The sequence below is a fragment of the Glycine soja genome, chromosome 5 (assembly GCF_004193775.1).
Source record: "Glycine soja cultivar W05 chromosome 5, ASM419377v2, whole genome shotgun sequence".
NCBI lineage: Eukaryota > Viridiplantae > Streptophyta > Magnoliopsida > Fabales > Fabaceae > Glycine > Glycine soja.
The window spans coordinates 41,351,013-41,372,610 of NC_041006.1; the positions used below are offsets into that span (position 1 = coordinate 41,351,013).

The 21,598-nt window shown below is 30.9% G+C and overlaps 2 protein-coding genes and 1 long non-coding RNA gene across 4 annotated transcripts; 2 read left to right on the top strand and 1 right to left on the bottom strand.

Moving 5' to 3' along the window:
• The first annotated feature begins 3,679 nt into the window (after positions 1-3,679).
• LOC114413421 lies at positions 3,680-5,794 on the top strand. The gene is made up of 2 exons (XR_003666911.1): positions 3,680-4,066; positions 5,569-5,794. It is a non-coding gene; the product is annotated as an uncharacterized LOC114413421 (long non-coding RNA).
• A 1,449-nt stretch (positions 5,795-7,243) lies between these two features.
• On the top strand, positions 7,244-9,828 carry LOC114413420 (reticulon-like protein B2). Its single transcript, XM_028377828.1, has 5 exons — positions 7,244-8,003; positions 8,600-8,780; positions 8,866-9,007; positions 9,216-9,285; positions 9,395-9,828. The coding sequence occupies exons 1-5, from the start codon at positions 7,802-7,804 to the stop codon at positions 9,562-9,564; spliced, it is 765 nt and encodes a 254-aa protein (XP_028233629.1). The 5' UTR covers positions 7,244-7,801; the 3' UTR covers positions 9,565-9,828.
• Positions 9,829-12,370: 2,542 nt separating this feature from the next.
• LOC114413422 (spastin-like) lies at positions 12,371-21,039 on the bottom strand. 2 transcript variants are annotated; one of them, XM_028377832.1, is made up of 16 exons: positions 20,521-21,039; positions 19,871-19,992; positions 19,664-19,752; positions 19,528-19,566; positions 19,292-19,385; positions 18,896-18,938; positions 18,705-18,805; positions 18,277-18,341; positions 15,362-15,858; positions 15,205-15,292; positions 14,963-15,100; positions 14,170-14,738; positions 13,751-13,889; positions 13,566-13,634; positions 13,111-13,287; positions 12,371-12,956 (listed from the first exon to the last, which is right to left on the bottom strand). In XM_028377832.1, the coding sequence occupies exons 1-16, from the start codon at positions 20,736-20,738 to the stop codon at positions 12,843-12,845; spliced, it is 2,562 nt and encodes an 853-aa protein (XP_028233633.1). In that variant the 5' UTR covers positions 20,739-21,039; the 3' UTR covers positions 12,371-12,842. The 2 variants fall into 2 exon arrangements, with proteins under 2 accessions (XP_028233633.1, XP_028233632.1); XM_028377831.1 differs by having other exon boundaries at positions 14,963-15,103.
• Between the last annotated feature and the right edge of the window lie 559 nt (positions 21,040-21,598).

Here is a 21,598-nt window from a genome sequence, read left to right on the forward strand (position 1 = left end):
CGTTTCTGATTCTGTATCATTTATCAAACCATACACGTTTAGGTACCGTTTCATTGTTTAATTTGGAAGACAGAGGAGGAGTATAATATACTAGCTAGATAGATATTCATAATTGAAAAAAAGAAGAGATTTTTTGACCCGTCACTTTTCGAAGGTAAAATTTGAATATTTAATCAAGCAAGATGTCTCTACTGTGTGACCTCTTGTAAGTTTCCTTATTTGTGAAACTATTGATTCTTGATTGCTCAGTTGCCCTTTGCCCGTACAAGGCATGAAGGCACACCTATCAACAAGGAAGAAAATCTTAATATCAAGATCTGCACGGGGGGTGGGGGGCCGGGGGCACTATATGTAAATATGAGTTTTTTTAGCTTATTTTTTTAATTCATGTTTATCAATTTCTAGTTTTAAATCGTAAAATAATATTATTTTACGAGTTTGCACACTCCAATGAATTGAATCACACACATAATCATTTCCTAACAAACTTAAAAGTAAATTTTGTAAAATCGAATCAAATTCAGTATAAATTCGATACAATTGGATCAAACTCGAACTAATTTTAGTAGAATTTGACCAAACTCATAGTAATTCGATATAATCAAATCAAATTTGGAGTAAATTGAAAAGAGCTTGAAGATGATGGTGGAGATGATTTAATTAGAGCATTTGATGAACATTTGAACTATATCTATGTTTTTTTAAATGCTTTTATTTAAAAAATTTATGTTTTGTATTGTATGAATTTATGTTTGTTTAGATGTAGATTATATTAATTTATTGAATTAATGTTAAAATATTTTATTTTGATTTATTTTAGGGTTGAAATATTTAATTATAATTTTATATTTGAGAATATTAATATATTTTTATATTGAATAAACTCTTACGAGCTTATAAATTGATTTTACGAGTTGAGTTTACCGGACTTTCATAGGTTTGATGTAATGTAACTATTATAAAAAAATTTAATAAATTTTAATTATTTAGTTTTTCAAGATATACCGTGACATTGTCTATTTATTGCTTAAATTCTTTTGCAGATCATAATTTATAATTTTTAAAATAGTAAATACAAGATTCATCCGATGCAGTATTTTTAATCATAAAATTACATTGTTATAAACTAATGAAAAAACATTAATAGTTGAATTCATCTTCACTGATATAATTTTTTAAATAAAAAATATTAATAAAAATATTAAGATTTAATAATAATAGAGCCTATTGGAAACATATTACTTCAAACAATTTAATTAAAAATACCAACAAAATTAAAATGGAGGTCTTGAATTTGTAATTATCCTTGTAGAAATATCATAAAATTTGTAATAAAATATTTCATTAAAATAGAGAAATAATACTTAAATGTAATTATTTTTACAATCAAATTTCTTAAATAAAATAATTATCTCAATACATTAGTACCAATAAATCATTGGTCCGAGTGATACTAAATTTAATCATTTTATATAAAGTTTTGGGTTTAAGACTTATATATGAAAAAAAAAAAATTAAGGAGAAACTTCATTAAAAATAATCAGTTAGGTTTCATGATGAATATTAATCAAATAAAATTGATATATATTATACACCAATATCATGATAATAAAAAAGTTACATATGTTTATACTTCATAGGGCATAGTCAATAGTAAAAACTAAATATTTTGTTTATCTTAAATATCATTTTGATCCCTAAAAGATAGGATTATTTTAATTTAGTCCTTTAATATTTTTTTATATTTATTTTATTCCATGTTCTAAAATAATAACTTGATTGATGACACAGCAATTATGCTTGTAGTATCATCAATAAGTCTCACATGCAGCCCCAAATTATGCTTTCAAACTCCTTATTAAAAACACAATTTACTAAAAAAATAATTATCTTATCATCTTAATGACACGACAAAATATTAAACAATCAACGTGATTATTATGTCATTAATTAATGATATTATTTGACAACATAAATTAAATTAAAAAAAGTTTTATAAAGATAAAATAAAATAAAAATTTAAAAAACCAAAATTAAAATAACCAATAATCATATTTAAGTCTATATTTTTCCCGGTTCCCATCCATTCCCCTGTAACATATCGGGCTATAATAACAATAATGAGAAGTAGACTTGCTTGTACCATAAAAGATCCCTATTTCCATTCCAACAAAGTAATATTAAACTTGAAATGGATTTCTGTGAAAATCGGGATTTGTACAGAAAGCATCCTTTTCTATGAGCATGAAACAAGTAAAAGAATATATTTACATTGATTTCCACGTAATGTGTTCTTTCTAAATGATAAACTTCACTGGGCATTGATATGCAAAAGGGAGATTCTCCTGCATGCCATGTCTGCTAACTTTCCTAAAAGCTTCTTAGGATTTTAAAAGCAAGGCTCTCTTTTTTAATCCACCCATTTTAAGTTTAATTTTTTTGTTAATTATACTTGACTATTCAAATGTCAGTCAAACGCTATATAGTAATCTAGTAGGCCCAAGTTTTAATAGGCTTATAGTGTTTATGCTTTATAGTTTATAGTCAATCCAAAAGGAATCAGCAAATACTTATAAGTACATAAGTAAAGATTGAGGACTTGAGGTTTCGAAGTAAATTAACTTGTCATACAATTTAATACAGGGTGTCCGAAAAGTACGTTAACTTGATTTTATTTACTTTTTTTTTATAGTGATTTGATTTACTTTTCTGGTTAGTGAAAAAAAGAAAACTGGATTGACGAGTTAAGTGTAGCTAGCTTATGTAATAAAAAATGCAAAAATACAAGAAAATTAAAGAATATAAAACAAATAAAAATCCAACAGTAGAAATAATTTAAAGAATAAAAAAGAAATAAAAGTAAAAAAAAAATCAACACATTTTATTTAAAAAAGGAAAAATAAATTTAAAAATAAAAAATGTGTTAATATTGATTAATTCAATTCATCCAAGTTTGCTCAACTCAATTCATGGATTAAGTGAGTTAGGTTAGATTAACCTCAGGTTAGATCAACTTGTGAGTTGAACATTTTTTTAACTCCTTTGGCTCCTGAATTAGATTAGGACAGGATGACTCATGTATTAAAACTCACCTTCACACCTCAAATTTCAATATTAAAAAACAAAATACAAGTCATGCTAGTTATGGTAATATATTTCAGAGAGAAAATGATGATTGGATGAGATGTTTTCTTCCCTATAAAATGAAAATGCAATGCCTTCTATTGATATGAAATCATTCTTTTTGTTTTCCATCTCTGTTAGAGTTGATCTAGCCAACAAGGTGAGTTGTTTAAATTTAAACATGCTTTCTTATATAAGATTGAGTGATATATACTCGTGATTTGACTTCTCTGTCTGAGTGTTTGTGCTTGTGTAACATCTTTTGGACTCATGAAACACGTCCAAGTTTATCAAATAGATGGGTTGGCCTGAGTTGTGAGCCTATGGACCGAACTATACATTGTGGTGGCCCATATTAACAACCAGTACCTGTACCGGGCATACCAAGGCTGCAACTGCAAGTATTGGAAATTGCAATATATATAGCTAAGGGTATAGCCAACGCATATTCGTTATTAATGGACGAATCTCACACCTAACAAGTTCAGCCTCCCATTTTATGCTAAAGGATATTCCTATATAACATTTGTACAGAAAATCTTACCATTTAAGAGAGATGAGAAGACAAAATGGAAACATAATGAATACTACAGAAGAAAAAATAATGTGTTTTATGCTGTAAAATCTTGCTGAATAAATAACATAGTTCTACTCTAATTAACCATTATACCTGATTTCCAATCCAGTATTTATTTTCAAATCAAAGGCAAATCCTAAATCCTTATGACATCTGTGTCAAGCTACTCAACACAAATACATAAAGAATCATCATTGTCATCCATGAATAGATCCAGGTTGTTCATCTCCAGCAGCAAGAGAGTAACCACACAGCATATACAAATAGAAATAAAAAGATACACAGTTCAGCAACTCAACCCTTTTGCTTCCCATGCTTGCCTTGCTTTCTCTGCCTTCTGCGTTTATCTGTTTCAGACTAAATAAGGTAATCCGTTTCTACCCCACTATCCCTCTACCTTTACAGCACATATAATAATTTCTGCAATTTTACTTCAATCTTTATTAATTTTTGCTAGCTAACACAAACTGTATTGCTCTGATTTCTGGGTATCCATCAGAACAATCAAATAATTCATTTTCTTTTTACTCCTCTGTGAAATTACGAAACATTATATATCAAATTAAAATACTATTATAAAGAGTCATCATAGAGGGTGCTTGTTAATATTGTTGGTTCTAAAGTTTTCATGTGTTCCCTTGATCCCCAAAACAATATTATATATTAGTTACGATAAAACACAAAGATAAGAAAGCATTTGTATCTCACATTCATTCTCACACCTGCTTGCTGGTGTGGTTAATGATAGAAACCCAGCACCTTGGTCACACTCTTTGACCTACTCACCCTGGTATATAATTTTGTCACTATATTGTCTAACTATTTGTAGTTACAAAAAAAGAAGATATTGTTATAAAACTGCAATATCTTGAAATCGATAATTTCTCAGACCAAATATTGTGGCTTTCTTTCGCTTGCATAATTGAATTCCCAATGATATGCATACCCTAACCCGGCTTAGAGGGTGTTCTTTTAAGTTTTTAGTTTTTTTATTTTTATTTTTATCAAGGGATGCAAATATTTGACACACCAACTACGCACATTAATTAATCAATTGAAATGCCAACTTATCAATTAAATCATTTATCTCTGTAGGCACTTTGACTGAGACTTTGACATTGTTTTTCTCCATGCTCTTGGATGCTTTCTTACCATCATTGGCTATTATACACCTATGTTTGTTCTAGTTGGCATATATGTTATCTTTCTTTCGCCTTTTCTTATGTTTGTTCTTATGCATAATTAGTTTACCGGGTATTCAGAATCTATTAAGTGAAATCATTATATGAATTATTTGATTCTTAAATCCAGGCGTTACAAAACATAGGGTTAATAATTTCATCTTTATGTACCAATAATAATAACCATAAAAATTAGACCCTTATGGTAAGAGTTCTTTTTACCGTGTCAATCTGTGATCTATCTTCTTGTAACCTTACTAATTCATAACTATTACTGCAATAGCTTTAGAAGTTAGAAGAAAGGCGAATAAGGAATACTATAGTTCTTGTTTAATCTGTTGTTGGGGGAGCCTCCCAAAAGTGTATTCTACGTGTTTGTTTTGTCTCCAACTAGGTGATAAGATCAAAGGTTGGTTGTGTTGCTCTCAACAACCAAATAAGCAATAAGATATAAATCTCTTATGGGCTAAATTTCCTCACGGTGATTTTCCTTGATTGGATGATTGTTGCATTATATCTTGTAATTTTTATCGTTGGGTCTTAAGTTTGAAAATTTCATTGCAGGAGTTATGAAATTATTGTTTTCTGCTTTTGGTGCTTATGTTTCGTCTAATCTTTTGTCCATAGTGTTTATTTCTATTATAGCTAGCTTGTGCACACATTGATCCTTTTTGTTTGTTGGCATAGTCTCTTTTGAGCAGGTTGGACATGTGGCCAAGAATAGAACTGATTTAAGAGTCTGCAAAGGAGATATAAGTAAGTCCGGCTCCACCTTTTTACAACTTTTTTTTTTTTAGAGGACCTTTTTTACAACTTTCACTGGGTTGTCTTGAATATATTGCGAATGATGTATTAAACTTCATATATTAAGTTGAATCGGTTTAATCGGAAAATTTAATTTGATTCCATTTAATTAATATTTTCATAATATTATTTACTTGATTTTGTTTAAAATCTAAATTACTAATATGATTCGATTCAATTTAATTTATACTAATTTATATTTGATTAAGTTTTAAAATCTAATGTATGTATGTAATTGTAAAATATAAATTCAGACAATTCAATAAAATACACTAGTACATATTTGAACAAATATATATCATGAATTTTAAATTTAAATTCTAAATATAATTTTAAATTATTTAACAAACAAGGTTTTATTGTAGTGAAACTAAAATATAATCCTACATAAAATTTATTTATAGTGTTAGGTATTAAAATTAGTGATCCCATGTGTGTGAATTTTATTGGGCTCATATGGCTCCCTTTAATTGTTTGACGATTCAGCTTAAAGCAATCGATGAAATGGTGATTTGCAACTTCACATCAATTTTCATGAGCATGATTAGTAAGTAATTTCGGTTTCATGGGTCTGACATGTTAATGAAAAAGAAAATTCATATATGCAAAATGAATTACGATTATATTTAGAAGGAATAATGTAAATACACCCTAAAATGTATCGGGATAAAATAATACAATAATAAAGTAAGATCTAAAATAAAAATTGAGAAAGACTTTATTATTTTAAAAAGAACTACAAATTAGGTCATTTTATTAATAAATAATAGAAAAATAATAATAATATAAAATTATTTTAGAGTATAAATGTATAGGCATTAAACTCTAAATAACAAATATAATTTGTTTGCTTTATAAAAGTTAAAAGCAAATGACTTTTTTTTTATGAACCTAAAAATTGAGGTTTAGTATTCTTACCCTTGAATAACTCTAAAGATAAAGGGAGAGTAAAATAAAAATAATTTTTTTAAAAAAATATAATAAGTGATATGATAAAAGAAGTGATAAAAAAATATAGTTATAAAAGTTTTATTAAAAAATAAAGTAAGAAAAATACTTTAAATACAAGGGAGAGAAAAAGAACCCATGCATCAATTTAAATTAAACGGGTGGTTAAGTAATAAAAGGATAAATGCTATTCATTTTTATTTATTCCTTAATTGATCATCATGCAAAGTAAGGAACAATACTAGGTATTAAATTCTAACCTTTACTCTTAGTTTATTGATTATTTTGCAGTAAAAGTCCAAGAAAAAAAAACAAGATGGATCTGTATGTGGTATGTAGAACTTTTCCTTCAGCTATAAGTCTATAACATCAACATATGAGGATGAGGTCATCACTGGTCTATAACTATTTATGCAATTTCTTGTTAATTTCAGCAATGATATTCATTTCATCTTGAAATTAAACTCCAAAATGAGCTTAATCGTGTGGCCCAATCCCGGGATATCCTCGTTAATGTGGGACACTATCCCCCATATGGGTCCCACTTTTGCTTCTCGTGCCCCCGCGAAGATTCTGCTATTTGTCTATTTTTGTTTTTGCACTCAAACAAGCAAAGTTAAAATGGGTATATAGAAGCCATTGGAGTTTGGATTAATGGATTATGGACCGGGCCGGGTATTTTAGTCAAATTAACCACACACCAATTTGCTTAGGAGCTAAGTTGTTTATATTTTGCAGATTCAAAATTCCATATACCATTTTATTAATAAATAAAAAAATCTATTGTAGACGGGGAATTTAGTAATGATGGTCCCCACACAACACAAAGTCCAACGTGTCGCAGATCTGTGTGCTGCAATGAGGCGATATTTTGTTTGTTGAAGCGCGTGTGAGACTTTGAAGCACCGGTGAAGGAGCAGCTGCCACGCGTCCAAATTCATGTCATTTAAATTAAGTTTCTCAACGGCTTGGCGCTTACCCATTGAAACTCGAGTCACTAATCGAACGGCCCATATGCATCGATCATCATCACTCACGCTATTTAGAGAAGGAAAATGTGAGACCGAGGGTTTTTGTTTTCTTTCTGTTATTACACAACACACTCTGTGAAAAAGGGGGAGTTTCTTATTCCTTCTAGACGCTTCCATTGATCGGCGATTTCTGATACATGGCGGAGCATCACGAACACGAGGAAGTGAAGGGTGAGTCCTTGTTGGAGAAGATTTCTGGGAAGATCCACGACCACGATTCCTCGTCTTCGTCGGATTCCGACAACGACAAAACCAGCGCCACTGATTCCTTCAAGTCTAATGTTTTCAGGCTTTTCGGCAGAGAAAAGCCCATTCATCATGTTCTTGGCGGTGGAAAACGTATGCGATTGCCTTCTTTTTTTTTATTATCATTTTTCTGTATTCATAATTTCTATCAATTATTTTGCCTCTGTAATCTATATGCCGAGTTCGTTCGCTTTTTTCTTTACGGTTACTTTTAATCCTTAATCTAGAAACTTGGTTTCTTGCTCAGTTATTCGAGTTGGTCTAGGGTTTATGAGGTTCTACTGAGATCTTCTTTGTTCCGATCGTTCTTCTTGTTTCTCTACTCTTTGTTTTAAGTACGATTTTTCACAAATAAAAATTAGAAGGGCTGAGATATTTAGGGCTTAGATCTACAATACCCTGTTCCCCACTTGTGTTATTTTTCATTAAAGTTTCCTCAATTAATTTAGTTGTCCTAGAAGATCGAATTTCTAAGCTGTGATTATCTATGGATTTTACGTGCGTGTTGGTTAAATTTTCGTTTTTTTTCTTGCATTTACATATGTGAAGGGCTCGTCTTGACATTAATATTGCCTCTTGATTTATCTAATGTTCACTTAATCTGAATTTTACTTTCAATTAATGATATGGGGTTTTGGCGGGGCGGTTGTGTGTTTGTGCTTTTGACTGAATTTTTTGTTATGCATCAGCGGCTGATGTTTTTCTATGGAGAAACAAGAAGATATCCGCATCGACACTCGGAGTTGCGACCGCTATATGGGTTCTGTTTGAATTGCTTGAGTACCACCTCCTGACTTTGGTTTGCCACTTCCTGATCCTTGCTCTGGCGGGGTTGTTCTTGTGGTCCAATGCATCCACTTTCATCAACAAGTAAAGTGTTAATACTGTAATTTGTTTTGCTTCTCTGATATTCGATCTGTTAGTTGATTAAATTGCTTGTTTTGCTTTTGATTAGGAGTCCACCAAAGATCCCACAAGTGCACATTCCAGAGGAACCTGTTTTAAAATTTGCCTCTGCTCTTAGAATTGAGATCAATCGGGCTTTTGCGGTGTTAAGGGATATTGCTTCTGGAAGGGATCTCAAGAAGTTCTTATCAGTATGTTGTTTTACTTGTCATATTTTGCTCTGTCCCACTCGGAATCTGTTTGCTTTATGACCAATGAATAATAATAACCTGGCAATTTCTACTAGTGTGTAGGGGGAGGACAATAATTTATGTCTCCTACAATGTAGCAGATTGTGGTGCTGATTTCCAACTTCTTCTTTGTTGTTATTAATGTGGTTTCTGTTTTTTATTATTTTAGGTGATTGCTGGATTATGGGTTTTCTCTATTCTGGGTTGTTGGGCCAACTTCTTGACCTTGTTCTACATAGGTAATGAAGTGTTTCTTTATAATTTGACATTTACTTCCATTGAATTTCTAATATTAACTTGAATTGTATATATTGCGATGTCATATATTTCTTTGTTTTCGTGAAACAGCTTTTGTTTTGCTTCACACTGTGCCTGTGCTTTATGAGAAATATGAAGATCATGTCGACTCTTTTGGTGAGAAAGCAATTGCCGAGATTAAGAAGCAATATGCAGTGTTTGATGCGAAGGTATTGAGCAAGATACCCAGAGGACCTCTGAAAGATAAAAAGAAAGATTGAAGTGGGCACTAGATTCTGACAAATATGTTGTAGTGGGGTTTCAGGAACCCTATGATGTCATATTTTATTTTTTTAGGGTCCTTTTACTAGAGACACTGTGGAAGAAAAGTATCTTATATATTTTTCTTCTGGCTTTATATGTACCTCTCAAGAAATCCTATATGCTGCTTATGGATGACTTGTTATTGTGTTGTATTTACATGATGAATACATACTCTGCATTTGAATGCTTTCGTAGATGTCGTGGTAATTATGTTTCCCAAATTTTGCAATCTCGAAGCTGTTTGACAGGTTTCCCCATCCTGTGTCTTGCCTGCTCTTGTTCTAACATGGCACTAATCTTCCTCCCCAAAAATTTACCTAAATTCAGATTTGAAGCGGCCCTGGTTCGAATAACGGGCATTTTGAGCATTTCATCCTATCCCCAAGTTTTACAGAAATATTTTCTAGCACAATTTTCTTGTTGTAACATTAATCTCCACTTGAAGCCAGAGTTGATTTCTTTTGAAGTCTAAACCTGTTCTGATCATAATTAGTCGATGGCTTATCTTTAAATGGATAGAATTTTCAAGACATTATTGGGGCAAGTTTTAAATGGATATTACAATTTTAAAAAAATTAGTTTATAAAACATTCTAAAAAAGAAAAATCTTAAATGGATATTACAATTTTAAATGGATAGAATTACTCAATTACAATTTTAAAAATTTAGTTTATAAAAAATTCTAAAAAAGAAAAATTTTAAAATTTAATATAAATATAATTTAGTATTTAGTCAATGTTGTTAATGTATTATTTATACAAATATATAAATAAATATTTTCTTATATGGTATGACAGTTTTGTTATTTAATTATGATTTTCTTAAAAAATAGTTTATAAAAAAGTTTAGAAAAAGAAAAAAAATCTTATATATAATAATATAAGAAAAATTTATTTAAGAATAAGTATTAATGTAGTATTTATACAAATATACAAGTAAATAATGTACTAGTGTATTTAATGTAGTAGTATTTAATATTATTAATGTAATAAAAAATAAAAAATTCTTATATAGCATGAGATTTTTTTATTTAATTAAGATATATATATATATATATATATATATATATATATATAGAGAGAGAGAGAGAGAGAGAGAGAGAGAGAGAGAGAGAGAAGTTTTAATGTACCATTTAATGATATAAATATAATATTTATAGAAATATACAAATAAATATTTTTCCTTACATAGTAAGAAATGAATTTGTTATTTAAATTAATATTTAAAAATTAAGAATGTATAAAAACTAGATTTGAGATGTATTAATGTATCACTTAATTAATTCTATTAATGTGATATTTACAGATATATATATATATATATATATATATATATATATATATATATATGAATTTTTCTTTAATTTTGATTAAAAATTAATTTATAGGACATTTTAAAATAGAAAAAAATTAAATATATATTAATAAAAAAAGTAGTTTTGAATAGAAGTATAAATGTAATATTAATATAAATAAATGAGTTTTCCTTGTATAATATGATATTTTAATTAAACTTCTTAAATTTAATAAAACATATATAGAAAAGAAAAGTCCATTTATATATACGTATACATATTAATAATTAATATTATCGATGTAATATTTTATTTAAAATTATCAAAAAAATCATATGTTAACAATTAATGTTGCCTAATTAATTTTTTACCTATTTTTTATTTTATATAAATAATAAATAGTAATTTGAATTTTTTTAATACAAATAATTTAACTAATAAGAGCATTCTTAATATTAATAAGTTGTTAATAAGTTTACTTTTTTATTTTATGTATATATGCAGTGCATTCTTAATTTAATTCCTACGATAAGGACCAAATTAAGAATACACAATAAATAAAAGGAATAAATGAAAAATATGATACATATACAGAGATAAAATTAAAAATGTATTAAAAAAAGTTTAATTCAACTGATAAGAAAGAATCTCATATTCCAAAATTAAATGGATCTGGTTCTTAGTGCATACTTATTTGATATGAATTGAATTCAAAAATAAATTTATTAATTTAATTAAATTAAATATTTAATTAAAGAATTTTTTATATTAGTTATAAAATAAATGATTTGAATGTAATTTTAATAAGAATTCAATTTTGTAATATTCAGTTATAAAGCATGAAGTTTCCGGTTCTGCTGATATATTGAACACGCTTGTTCCCAAAAGTTATATATCTTTGTTGCATGCACAACTAGTATAAACTTCCCTTTAATAATTTTTAGTTTTTTACTTAATATTCTTATCCATTTTCCTAACAATTGTTTATGATGTTGCATTGCAGCTTCTTCAGATAGCACTCCACTGGACATTGCAGAAAGAACCTTTGCAAATTGCTACCTTTCCTGATGGGTTTGAGGTGTATAGCTATTCTTTCCTTTTATTTACTTGTAACTGCATTTGATGGCTTGTCTGTCTCATTGTATTTTCTGTTCTTCCTGTAAAGCCGGTTTGTAAAGTCAACCAAGTCTTGCTTTTAAAAGAATCATATTGTTAATGGACTCTTGAAATGTTAATGCTATACTGAAAGGATAATTTTTAATGAAATGTGAAACGAAAATATAACTTTCCAAGAAAAGGAAGAGAAGTAGAAAAAGCAAAACCAATAACAGGGACTGTCATAACATAGTAAACATACCCTTAATCGCAACCCGCTGTCCAATTAAAATTTACATAAATAGCAGTACATGTATATTGCAGTCAATAAAATAATGGGAACTTTACTTTATCATCAAGATTGAAGGTCTGTCTCATTAAATCACATCTTATTTCTAGTATACTGTATACATTACATGTCAAATAAACACCAATACAACGTAAATAGTGCTAATAAATAACCCCACTTTCTGCTTTCAGTGTAGGCAAAACTGCCAAAACACCATATTATCGGACAGCATACCATAGTTTATGAAAAGAGCATTTACCTATTTATATAACAGATCGTATGGTAGGCCATAAATTAGGAGAATTTTCACCTACTCTAAATTTCCGAGGCTAGTCATATTCGTAGCATATTGGGCAAAATACCATAGGTATATAGCTTAGTTCCTAAGCTAAAGGGAATGAATGAAGAAACATCAAGATATTCTCGGAAAATATAGAGATATTGCTTGATAGGTGCCTGTTCAGTGGAAAATTTTCCTCACTATCATTGAAAAATCGTGCAGCCGCGAAAATGTTTCCACAGTTTCATTGAAAATGTACTTTGCATCCTCCGTAAAATCATAGGAAGTAAGACAACTGCTGCTGCTTCCTTGAACCACCTTCTCCGTACAAATCGTTCCACTGTTTCATCTCACTCATTCCAGCCCCTTCAGCTGCAAAGCTTGCAGCAACCTGCAGAGATGAAGTAGTAATACTTATTTTATTCGAATACAAAAGTGCAATAAATGTTTTCTTTCTTAATAAAGGATATAAAATCAGCACCGAGATTGATGTTAACAAAAACTCCATTAAATAATATTTCTTTATTGGTTAGAGTGGGTGTTACCTGATTTTTGGCCTCTTTGAAATCCTGCATATTCAATGGCCCAAGGGTAATAACTCTTTCCTGTTTAACTTCCTCTTCTCCATCTATAGCATCTTGAGTATTTCCTAATATGGATTGTCCTCCTTGACTTTCTTGGACATCTTTATTCTGTCCCTTGGCAGCTTTCTGCTTTTTATCCTGCCCCCCGAACCAAAAAATAAAAATAAAACAGCATTGAGAGGTTAACTTGATGAACACATAATCGTTAGGATTATTATAAGATATTAAAAATAAATGAGAAAACAGACTATACACTGATAATGAAAAATAATTTTATACAATCATCTAATTAACAATCACTGTTTATGATAGGTTTGTTAATTTTTACTAAATTATTTTAAAAGTCATATCAATGGTGATTTGTAATTAAATAAAAGTGTAAAATACTCAAAGTAAATTATACAGTTACCACTTACTAGACTCTTTAGCCTCTCTTGCTGAATTAGCTCTCTAACAGGCCGATAAGCAGCAGTTGTGCACAAGTTCTACAATGGACAGGTTGACAATGAATAAAAGGGATACTTAAAAGCACAGATAACAAAAAGCACTTGTTACATGATAGTTATGTCCAATGTGAACAATATAAAAGAATAGTAGCAACCTTTAGATCACTTCCAGTATATCCTTCTGTCATAGTTGCAAGTTCCTTAAAATCAAGTTCGTTGTCCACCTTTTCTTTTGCCAAAAGAGTCCTCAAAATCTTTTCCCTGTTCTCCACAGATGGTAGTTCTACCATAATTCTGCATTGAAGTTTAAAATAGATTCAAATGATAAAAAACATTACTCAACTTCAAGGTATTCAGATTGTCATACACATGCATGATGCATTATAGATAGCTATGTATGCAATCATTGCCTATCGTATGGGCATCCCTTAACATAAATTCACAACGAAGAAGAACCTTCAAACATAACTTCACAACGAAGGGAAGTACTAAATACTATGAGCATATATGTAGAAAGTAGAAATGTAGTGGCAAGATAAAGGATGGATTTAAAGTCAAGAACTAGTAGAGGTACCTTCTTTCAAATCGCCTAATAATAGCTTCATCCAAGTCAAATGGCCTATTGGTTGCAGCGAGAACAAGGATCCGCTCCCCTTGCTTTGTCAAAAGTCCATCCCAATGGGTCATAAATTCATTCTTTATTTTCCTCATTGCTTCATGCTCCCCAACTCTGGTCCGTTGCCCAAGCATGCTATCAACCTCGTCCAGGAATATTATAGTTGGGGAGACCTTGGCTGCAAGTGTGAATAAAGCACGAACATTCTTCTCGTCTTCACCAAACCATTTAGAGGTGATGGTAGACATGGACACATTGATGAAACTTGCTCCAGCCTCCTTCGCAATGGCCTTTGCCAGCATAGTCTTCCCAGTGCCAGGAGGTCCAAACAGCAATATTCCTCTACAAGGCTTTAGAAGGCCTCCAGTGAAAAGGTCTGGCCTTCGAAGAGGAAGCATTACTAGTTCTTGAAGGGATTCTTTGGTGTCATCTAAGGCACCAATATCAGAGAATGTGACATCAATCTCATTTGCTGGTATTACCTCTGGCCTTATTTGCTTCTCAAACTCATTATCAAGAGGAACTTCCTGAAAGTGCAAATGTTTGACATAAAATTTACAGAATAGGAAAAAAGTGATAGTAAGCAAAATTCAAAGGGGTGTTTCTACACCTTTAGATATGAAGTGTTCACCAATACATAGCACACCATTAAGCTTAGAGATGAGGCAATAGAGGGAGATAGCTATTTCTAAATAGGCCTCTTACATGTACTCTTGTAATATTGTTACAAAAGAAATTTTGAATGGCTTACAGGGGCTTTGGGTGCAGGAACTGATTTTTCACCACCTGCCTTTCCCACTGAAGTTGATATTTCTGCTTCAGTCTTTTTTACAGGAGCAGCATTTTTAGACTTCACTTCTGGTTTCATAGCAGTTCCTTCCTCTCTTTGCTGCTTTATGTCCACACCGAAAGGAAGAGAGAACATTTATAAAGCATATCAGTACCTGGTAGGTAATGTTCTCAACTTAATGTACAGACATGACAAGTGCAAACCTCAGATTTTACAGCATGATCTTCTAATTTTGATGCATCTCTTCTACTGGATTTCCCCTTGTGGAATATATTCAATGCATGGGACAAACTGTTTCACAAATGATAAAGTCATTCACCAAATTTTGCTAGTTAATGCAATTAATGTTTTAAGTCTCACCTATTGGAAGAAATAACAAGCTTCCCATTTCGGTATTCAGTGTCTTTGTTTTTCATCAAATGATACGAAATTGCTGACACAATAATCTCTTCTATATAGTTACTGAGAATCATTGTGTCTGCAACACAAATGGAATCCAGGTCATCACAATCAAGATCAGTGGCTGCAAGCACTTCCATGATATGGTTCTTGTTATCCTGAACTTGTATCATCTTCATATCCTCTTCCAATTGAGACTTCCAGCTGACAAGATGTGATTCATCTTCTGGGGGCCTGATTTCTATGTTGTATGGGAAGAGCGAATTAAGTTTCTCATCCACCTCTTCATAGTCATTACCGGAATCTATAACTCGAGAACCAAGAATCAAAATCGGTCCAGATAGTTTCTTCAACATTTTTTGGAACAAGTTATATATCCTTTGTGATTTATATAACAGCCTATCAACATCCCGCAAATATAGCACAATGGGATAGGTTTTTGACACAAAAGCCAGAACCTGCAAGTGAAATTCCACTTATCAAATCAATGTGTTTGTGGAGGAATGAATTTTGATAATGCCCTGATGCCAAAATCTCCATATCATTGTAACACCCTATTTTTTGTCATATAAATTAAAAAAATATATATTTAAAAATAAATAAAAATTTAAAAAAATAATAAAATTTTTATAATTAAATAAATAAGGACAAATAATTTTATTAATTAAAATAATAGTTTTAAGGTAAATAAATAAATATATGTCCTTAAAAATGTTTTATTTATTTATAAGGAAAAATATAGAGCTGCTTACTATAAAATGATAAAATATAGAAAAATAGAGTAAATAATAGATTCTAAGTATCATAGTTATAAATAGAGACATTTTAGGCATGTTTCACATTGATTTACGTTTTCTCTTCTTCCTCTCCCAAAACTCTTTATTTTCCTGCATACATCTAAATTTGTCTAAGTAAAACGACGATCTCGAATTTATTAAGCGTTGGATTGTTGTGAAATTTGAACACCACATTTGAAACTTATTTTCGCACATACCTACCGTTGGAATTTCCAAAATATTCTCTGCAATAAGGGGAATGTCCCTCATAGGTAGCTCTTTGTTTTTCCTGCATAGACCCAAATCTATCTCGTTAAAACTATGATCTCGACTCGACTTTTTATCGTTGTAAAAGTTGGACACCAGGTTCGAAATGCATTTTCGCACATCTCCACCGTTGGAATTTGCAAAGTAATGTCTGTGAATGGAGAAATTCTCATCGCACGCAAACAATGAACTGGAGGTTCCAATCCCTTCTTCTCTCTAACGTTTGAAAATCCTAATAGAGCAAACAGAGAAAAACTTAAGGAATCTTAGGGAACCACTAGATACACCACTATCACTTTTGGACTACACACATGAGCCCGCTTAGAGATAAGAGATGAATTTATCGCAATTAGGGTTATAATGAATATATATAGGGGATCAAATTGAGGTTTATTTTGAGATGTTTATTGTATTGTAATTCTTCAAGTATGATTATAATTACGAGATTGTAATATTGAGATCATGAAATTGTAATTAAAATTGTATGTAAGTGATAAATTGAATATATGATGAATTGTGAGATAACATGTTGCTTTGAGATCATAACATTGTTATTGAGATTGAGTATAAGTGAAAATTTGAACATGCATTGATTTGTGAAATACACGTAAACATGGGGTGATGGATTGTGACGTTGTGATATGTTAAAATTGTGGACATGAAATTTGGTTGTGAATAGGTGTGTGGTTAACACTTGATGTGACAATACTTGCGTTGTGAGCTGTGAATTATACAATAACCTAATTAGTATTTACCTTAAGAAAAGTGTTTATACGCAATGTTAAAGGAAAAGTGCAGGATTTCTAGTTAGAAACCTAAAGTGTTAAATTATAGTGCAATGTGTTAAACGTGTTTGAAACACGAGTTTGAGGTTGTGGATATTGTATAATTCATTAGCAGTGTCTATGTGCAAAAATTATTTTAAGGGTTGGACCTGAATCATGAATCAGGAAGGTGAGACCCTAACAGATTCTTCAGAGTCTAGGCCTTAGGGGTAAAGTCACTCAATTTGAGTGTTCCTTTAAGTCTATGTTGATCCCATATGGTTGGATCATTCTCACAAAAGAGAGTGGTCCTGACTGATCACCTTATAATTTTACTTAGTGAAAGTGACTTGACGTACCCATGGTGTGATGTGTCTTGTTGTGTACTCCTAAGCACCTCAGTGTGATTTTTCACTGACATGATATCACATTGCATATAGGCTTGAGTCTCAGTATAATTGTTACATAATACATGTAAATCATTTATTATGAAATTTGTGAGTGTTATGTCTTAACTTAAGTATGATTCATGTATAATGTAATTGATGATTTCTATAATGAATTTTAAATGATCAAGTGGTGAAGTAATGTGAATTGTAATAAGTTGAACTATGTTATAATTATTTTTATAATTTATTTTGATTATGTTTTTTTATCTGTATTTTATTTAGAAATGTGATAACTCATTCTCCGTGTGTTGTTTGTGTTTAAATCTTGAGATGATCTTGAACCTTATGTTCGTGTGAGCAAATGATAACTCAAATGATTTTAAAAAATCTCGTGCTAAACATTGGGGCATGAATTTTTATTTCAATTGCATATGATGTTATATTACTTTATTCTATTCCATTGTTTAACAAGATTTTTTTTGTAAACTTTAACGGTTTTGTTCTGAGTCGAATATATTTTTAATAAATTTTATTTGATAATAGTAAAACGAATGTGATCCTTTTATTCACATAAGTTTCTTTATATTAATTAAATAAAATTATTTTAGTTTATTTCACATTTTTGTATGTTTTTCTTATTTATATTTATGTAGAATGTGTCACAATTATAATAATATTACCTTATGAAGAGACTCAATAAGAATCTTTTCGTCAAAAGACCAGCTGGTTGTGCGCTTCAAAGGAACTGAAGGGAGATTGAAAGATACAAGAAATCATGAGAGAGCATAACAGAAGGAATCTGAAAATTATTGTATGTACACTGTACTAGTTCTCACTCTAAAAGGTTTTGCATCTAATGTATAAAACCAATTCTAAAAGATACTGATTGTGACTCCAAATTAGAATGACTTCGATTTATGTATAAATTAACTAAACAACGTGTTTGATTCTGAAGCCGATTCAAGAAAACATGATGAAAATGTATCCCTCTTAAGTTTTGTCATTTTCTTAAATTAATGCTTCTGCCTTCTCCAGCAGAGTGTAAACAAGTAAATGAAAAATCAACAGTAATAATCATTTATCTTTGTAGATAGTTTCTTCAAGTGACCTGAATTGGTGGGATTGGTTTGCGAAGCAAGGCCACTAATATTTGAAGAGGAAGAAGCATTCCTATGGAGTGTTGGAGGATTTAAAGATACTTCAGCCCCCCTGCAAACCAAAAGCAATAATATAAAATAAACTGGAGAAAAATTTGTATTTGTTCTCACAGTCAGAACATAGTTCATCTACTCTACTTACATTGATTGGAGGTCCACTCCACTGCTAGGCCTGTTCATTTTGACTGCAAAAATACACCTAATCAGTGATGTAGTTTTTATCGCCACTTCCTTTTAATACATTGTCAACTATGGACTAGTGTCCCAATGTAGAGAATGAATGAACCACTAACCTAAATAGCAAACATGAAACAAGAAACAGTTAAAACTATGGGCATGCTATACCCTATCTAATCTTCTGCAGCATCTTTAATCAATTAAAGTAACCATTATTATTACTTCACTCCACATATAAAGTGAAACTTATTCTTGAAACCAAAACAAGGCTGAAAAACCTTGTATTAGTGATGGACCAAACTTTTGGTTGTTATGAATCTAGCTCTTATCCAAGTGTCATAAGATGTTAATCAATTTGTACCTTTAGGTTCCTCCCTTTGTGAAAAGATTGAAAATGACCCAAATAGATCAGATAGCCGCTCCAAAGTAGTCTCTGAAGTGGATCTTTTGAAAGACTACAATAAGAAGCAAAAGGAAAAAGAAAACATGCAGCTATAGGTCAAGAAAGAACAATCAATTTATCTATGTTGGTAAGCAGCAGTATTCTAGACAGGATACTGATGACAGAACACACAAGATAAATCAGGAATAGCTTACAGATTCTATGTTGGAAGAACCACCATATTTACTCTGAATCTGCACAAATGGCAAGCCAACCATTACGTAGATAAGTAAAGTAACTGAACAAAGTATAAACAAGTTATGCGAATAAAAACTTCTTACACTCACTCACCTTCAATGAAAAGTCAGTTAAATCTAACAGAAGCAACTTGGCCTCAAAGTAATGAGCTAAAGCCTTGGCAAGCATCTGTTGGTAAAGTTCTTTTAAGACATGAAAAGGGAGGTGTGTGAGATATAGTTAGCTTAATAGTAACAATAAAAACATCAAAGAATATGAAATCCCTTATCAATAGAAAATAGCAGATTCCAAGTAATTAACCTGCAGGCCCTGAAAGCAGAATAGTCCGGCTTGCAGGAGCAAGATTACGTGTATATTTAGAAACCTCAGCATGCTTTAAATGGACATAAGCCGCACTTGTCAGCAAAACCCGTGTTTGCTCACTGTTATCACATATAGGATGTGAAGAGTTATATCCCAACAGAGATTAAATTATAATATATAGTGACCACTGCAGATATATGGTCAAATCAGGCCTTCATCAAGTGAAACAATGAGGGCATCGAAAAGATCAGTATGTAATAAACCGTTTGTCAGCAACATGTTCACTTGAAGAATTTTCGAAACATTAAATATCATCGCCATATACAATATTACGTAAGGTTAATCTGGAAAATCATCTAACCTGTATGTGATATGCATGTAATTGGTCAGGAAATAGCCTTTCTAATTTGAGTTTTCGTAGTCATGTCAAATAGAAAGAAAATCACACAGATCAAATATTACGCATCCCACAAACCTCTTAGTTCTCATAAATTGTCAATTGATCTATCAAATTATGCTGATTTTCCATAATCACAGAAAAAGAAGCTAAGTTGCATACTATGAATGATTAAGTATATAATAAGACCATGCTGGTTTGCATCCACAAAACATTAGAAATTAAGGAGCAAAGGTTATTTGTGTTATGCCTGAGGTAATAAGGGAATTTGTCAAAAGTGACGTTGCTTTCTCTTCCATCAACAACTTGTCTGAGCATTTCCTGCTCCATCTTCTCAGCAGTAATAGCGTTTGAGGAGAAAGTGTTGGCTCCCCAGTTTCCAACGCTTTGTCCAGAGGCCAATCCAATCCCCACTCCCACTCCCACCCCAACACCCAAAGCCGATATCAGAATGCTTTTCTGTTCCATCACTATGAGCAAGTGAAGTTCCCAAGAAGAAGAAGAAGAAGAAGAAATAAAAATAAACTGAAGCTTATTTATAGAAAGACCGAAAGAGAAAAAGAACCCTCTCTTTTTTTCTCTCTGTCACAAACACTAAACTTATTGTTATTGGTGATGTTGTGTGTTTTGGGGTGTAACTATGTATTGTAAGTGTGATATATGGAGCAAGGGTGCAATAATAACTGATATATTGATGCAGTGTTGAATATTTCTTAAATTGTTGAAGTTTTTTGAGAGGGTGGGGTGGAAGTGGAATCTATCTATGAGTTCCCGCTTGTTTGTGATGCGGCCATGTCTTTGGAAGAGTTGAGGTTTTAAAGAACATTGGTGACTCATGTGTGTACTGTGTTACGTGTCCATGTTTGGCGGTTTCACAGTTTTGTTTATTATTTCTGCTTTGGATATACTTCTTCTTTCCTTTCTTCGTCACGAGGATCTTCTAAAATCTAACAAGAGTAATTTTCCACATATATCTATACTTTTTAACACCTAACTAACACTCATAATTTTTTTTCATTCTTCGTCTCAGATCATATTACCTATAATATTTATATTTTTTCCCTTTCTCTCACTAAATATATAATAACATATTAAGTATCCATAAATACTTTTTCATCTTAAAAATATAATAGTATGTTCAGTCTGATAAATATCAAAAAGCTAAAAGTAAAATGATATTTTTTTATGACTAGAAAAATTGTTTTTTAACCAAGTACGCCTAAATATTTTCAAATGAAATCCTTATTTTTAGTAATTAGAATACAAAACTGCCGTCCTATACATATATACATGTGTCTTGAAAATATCTCCTATAGTTATTATAAAAG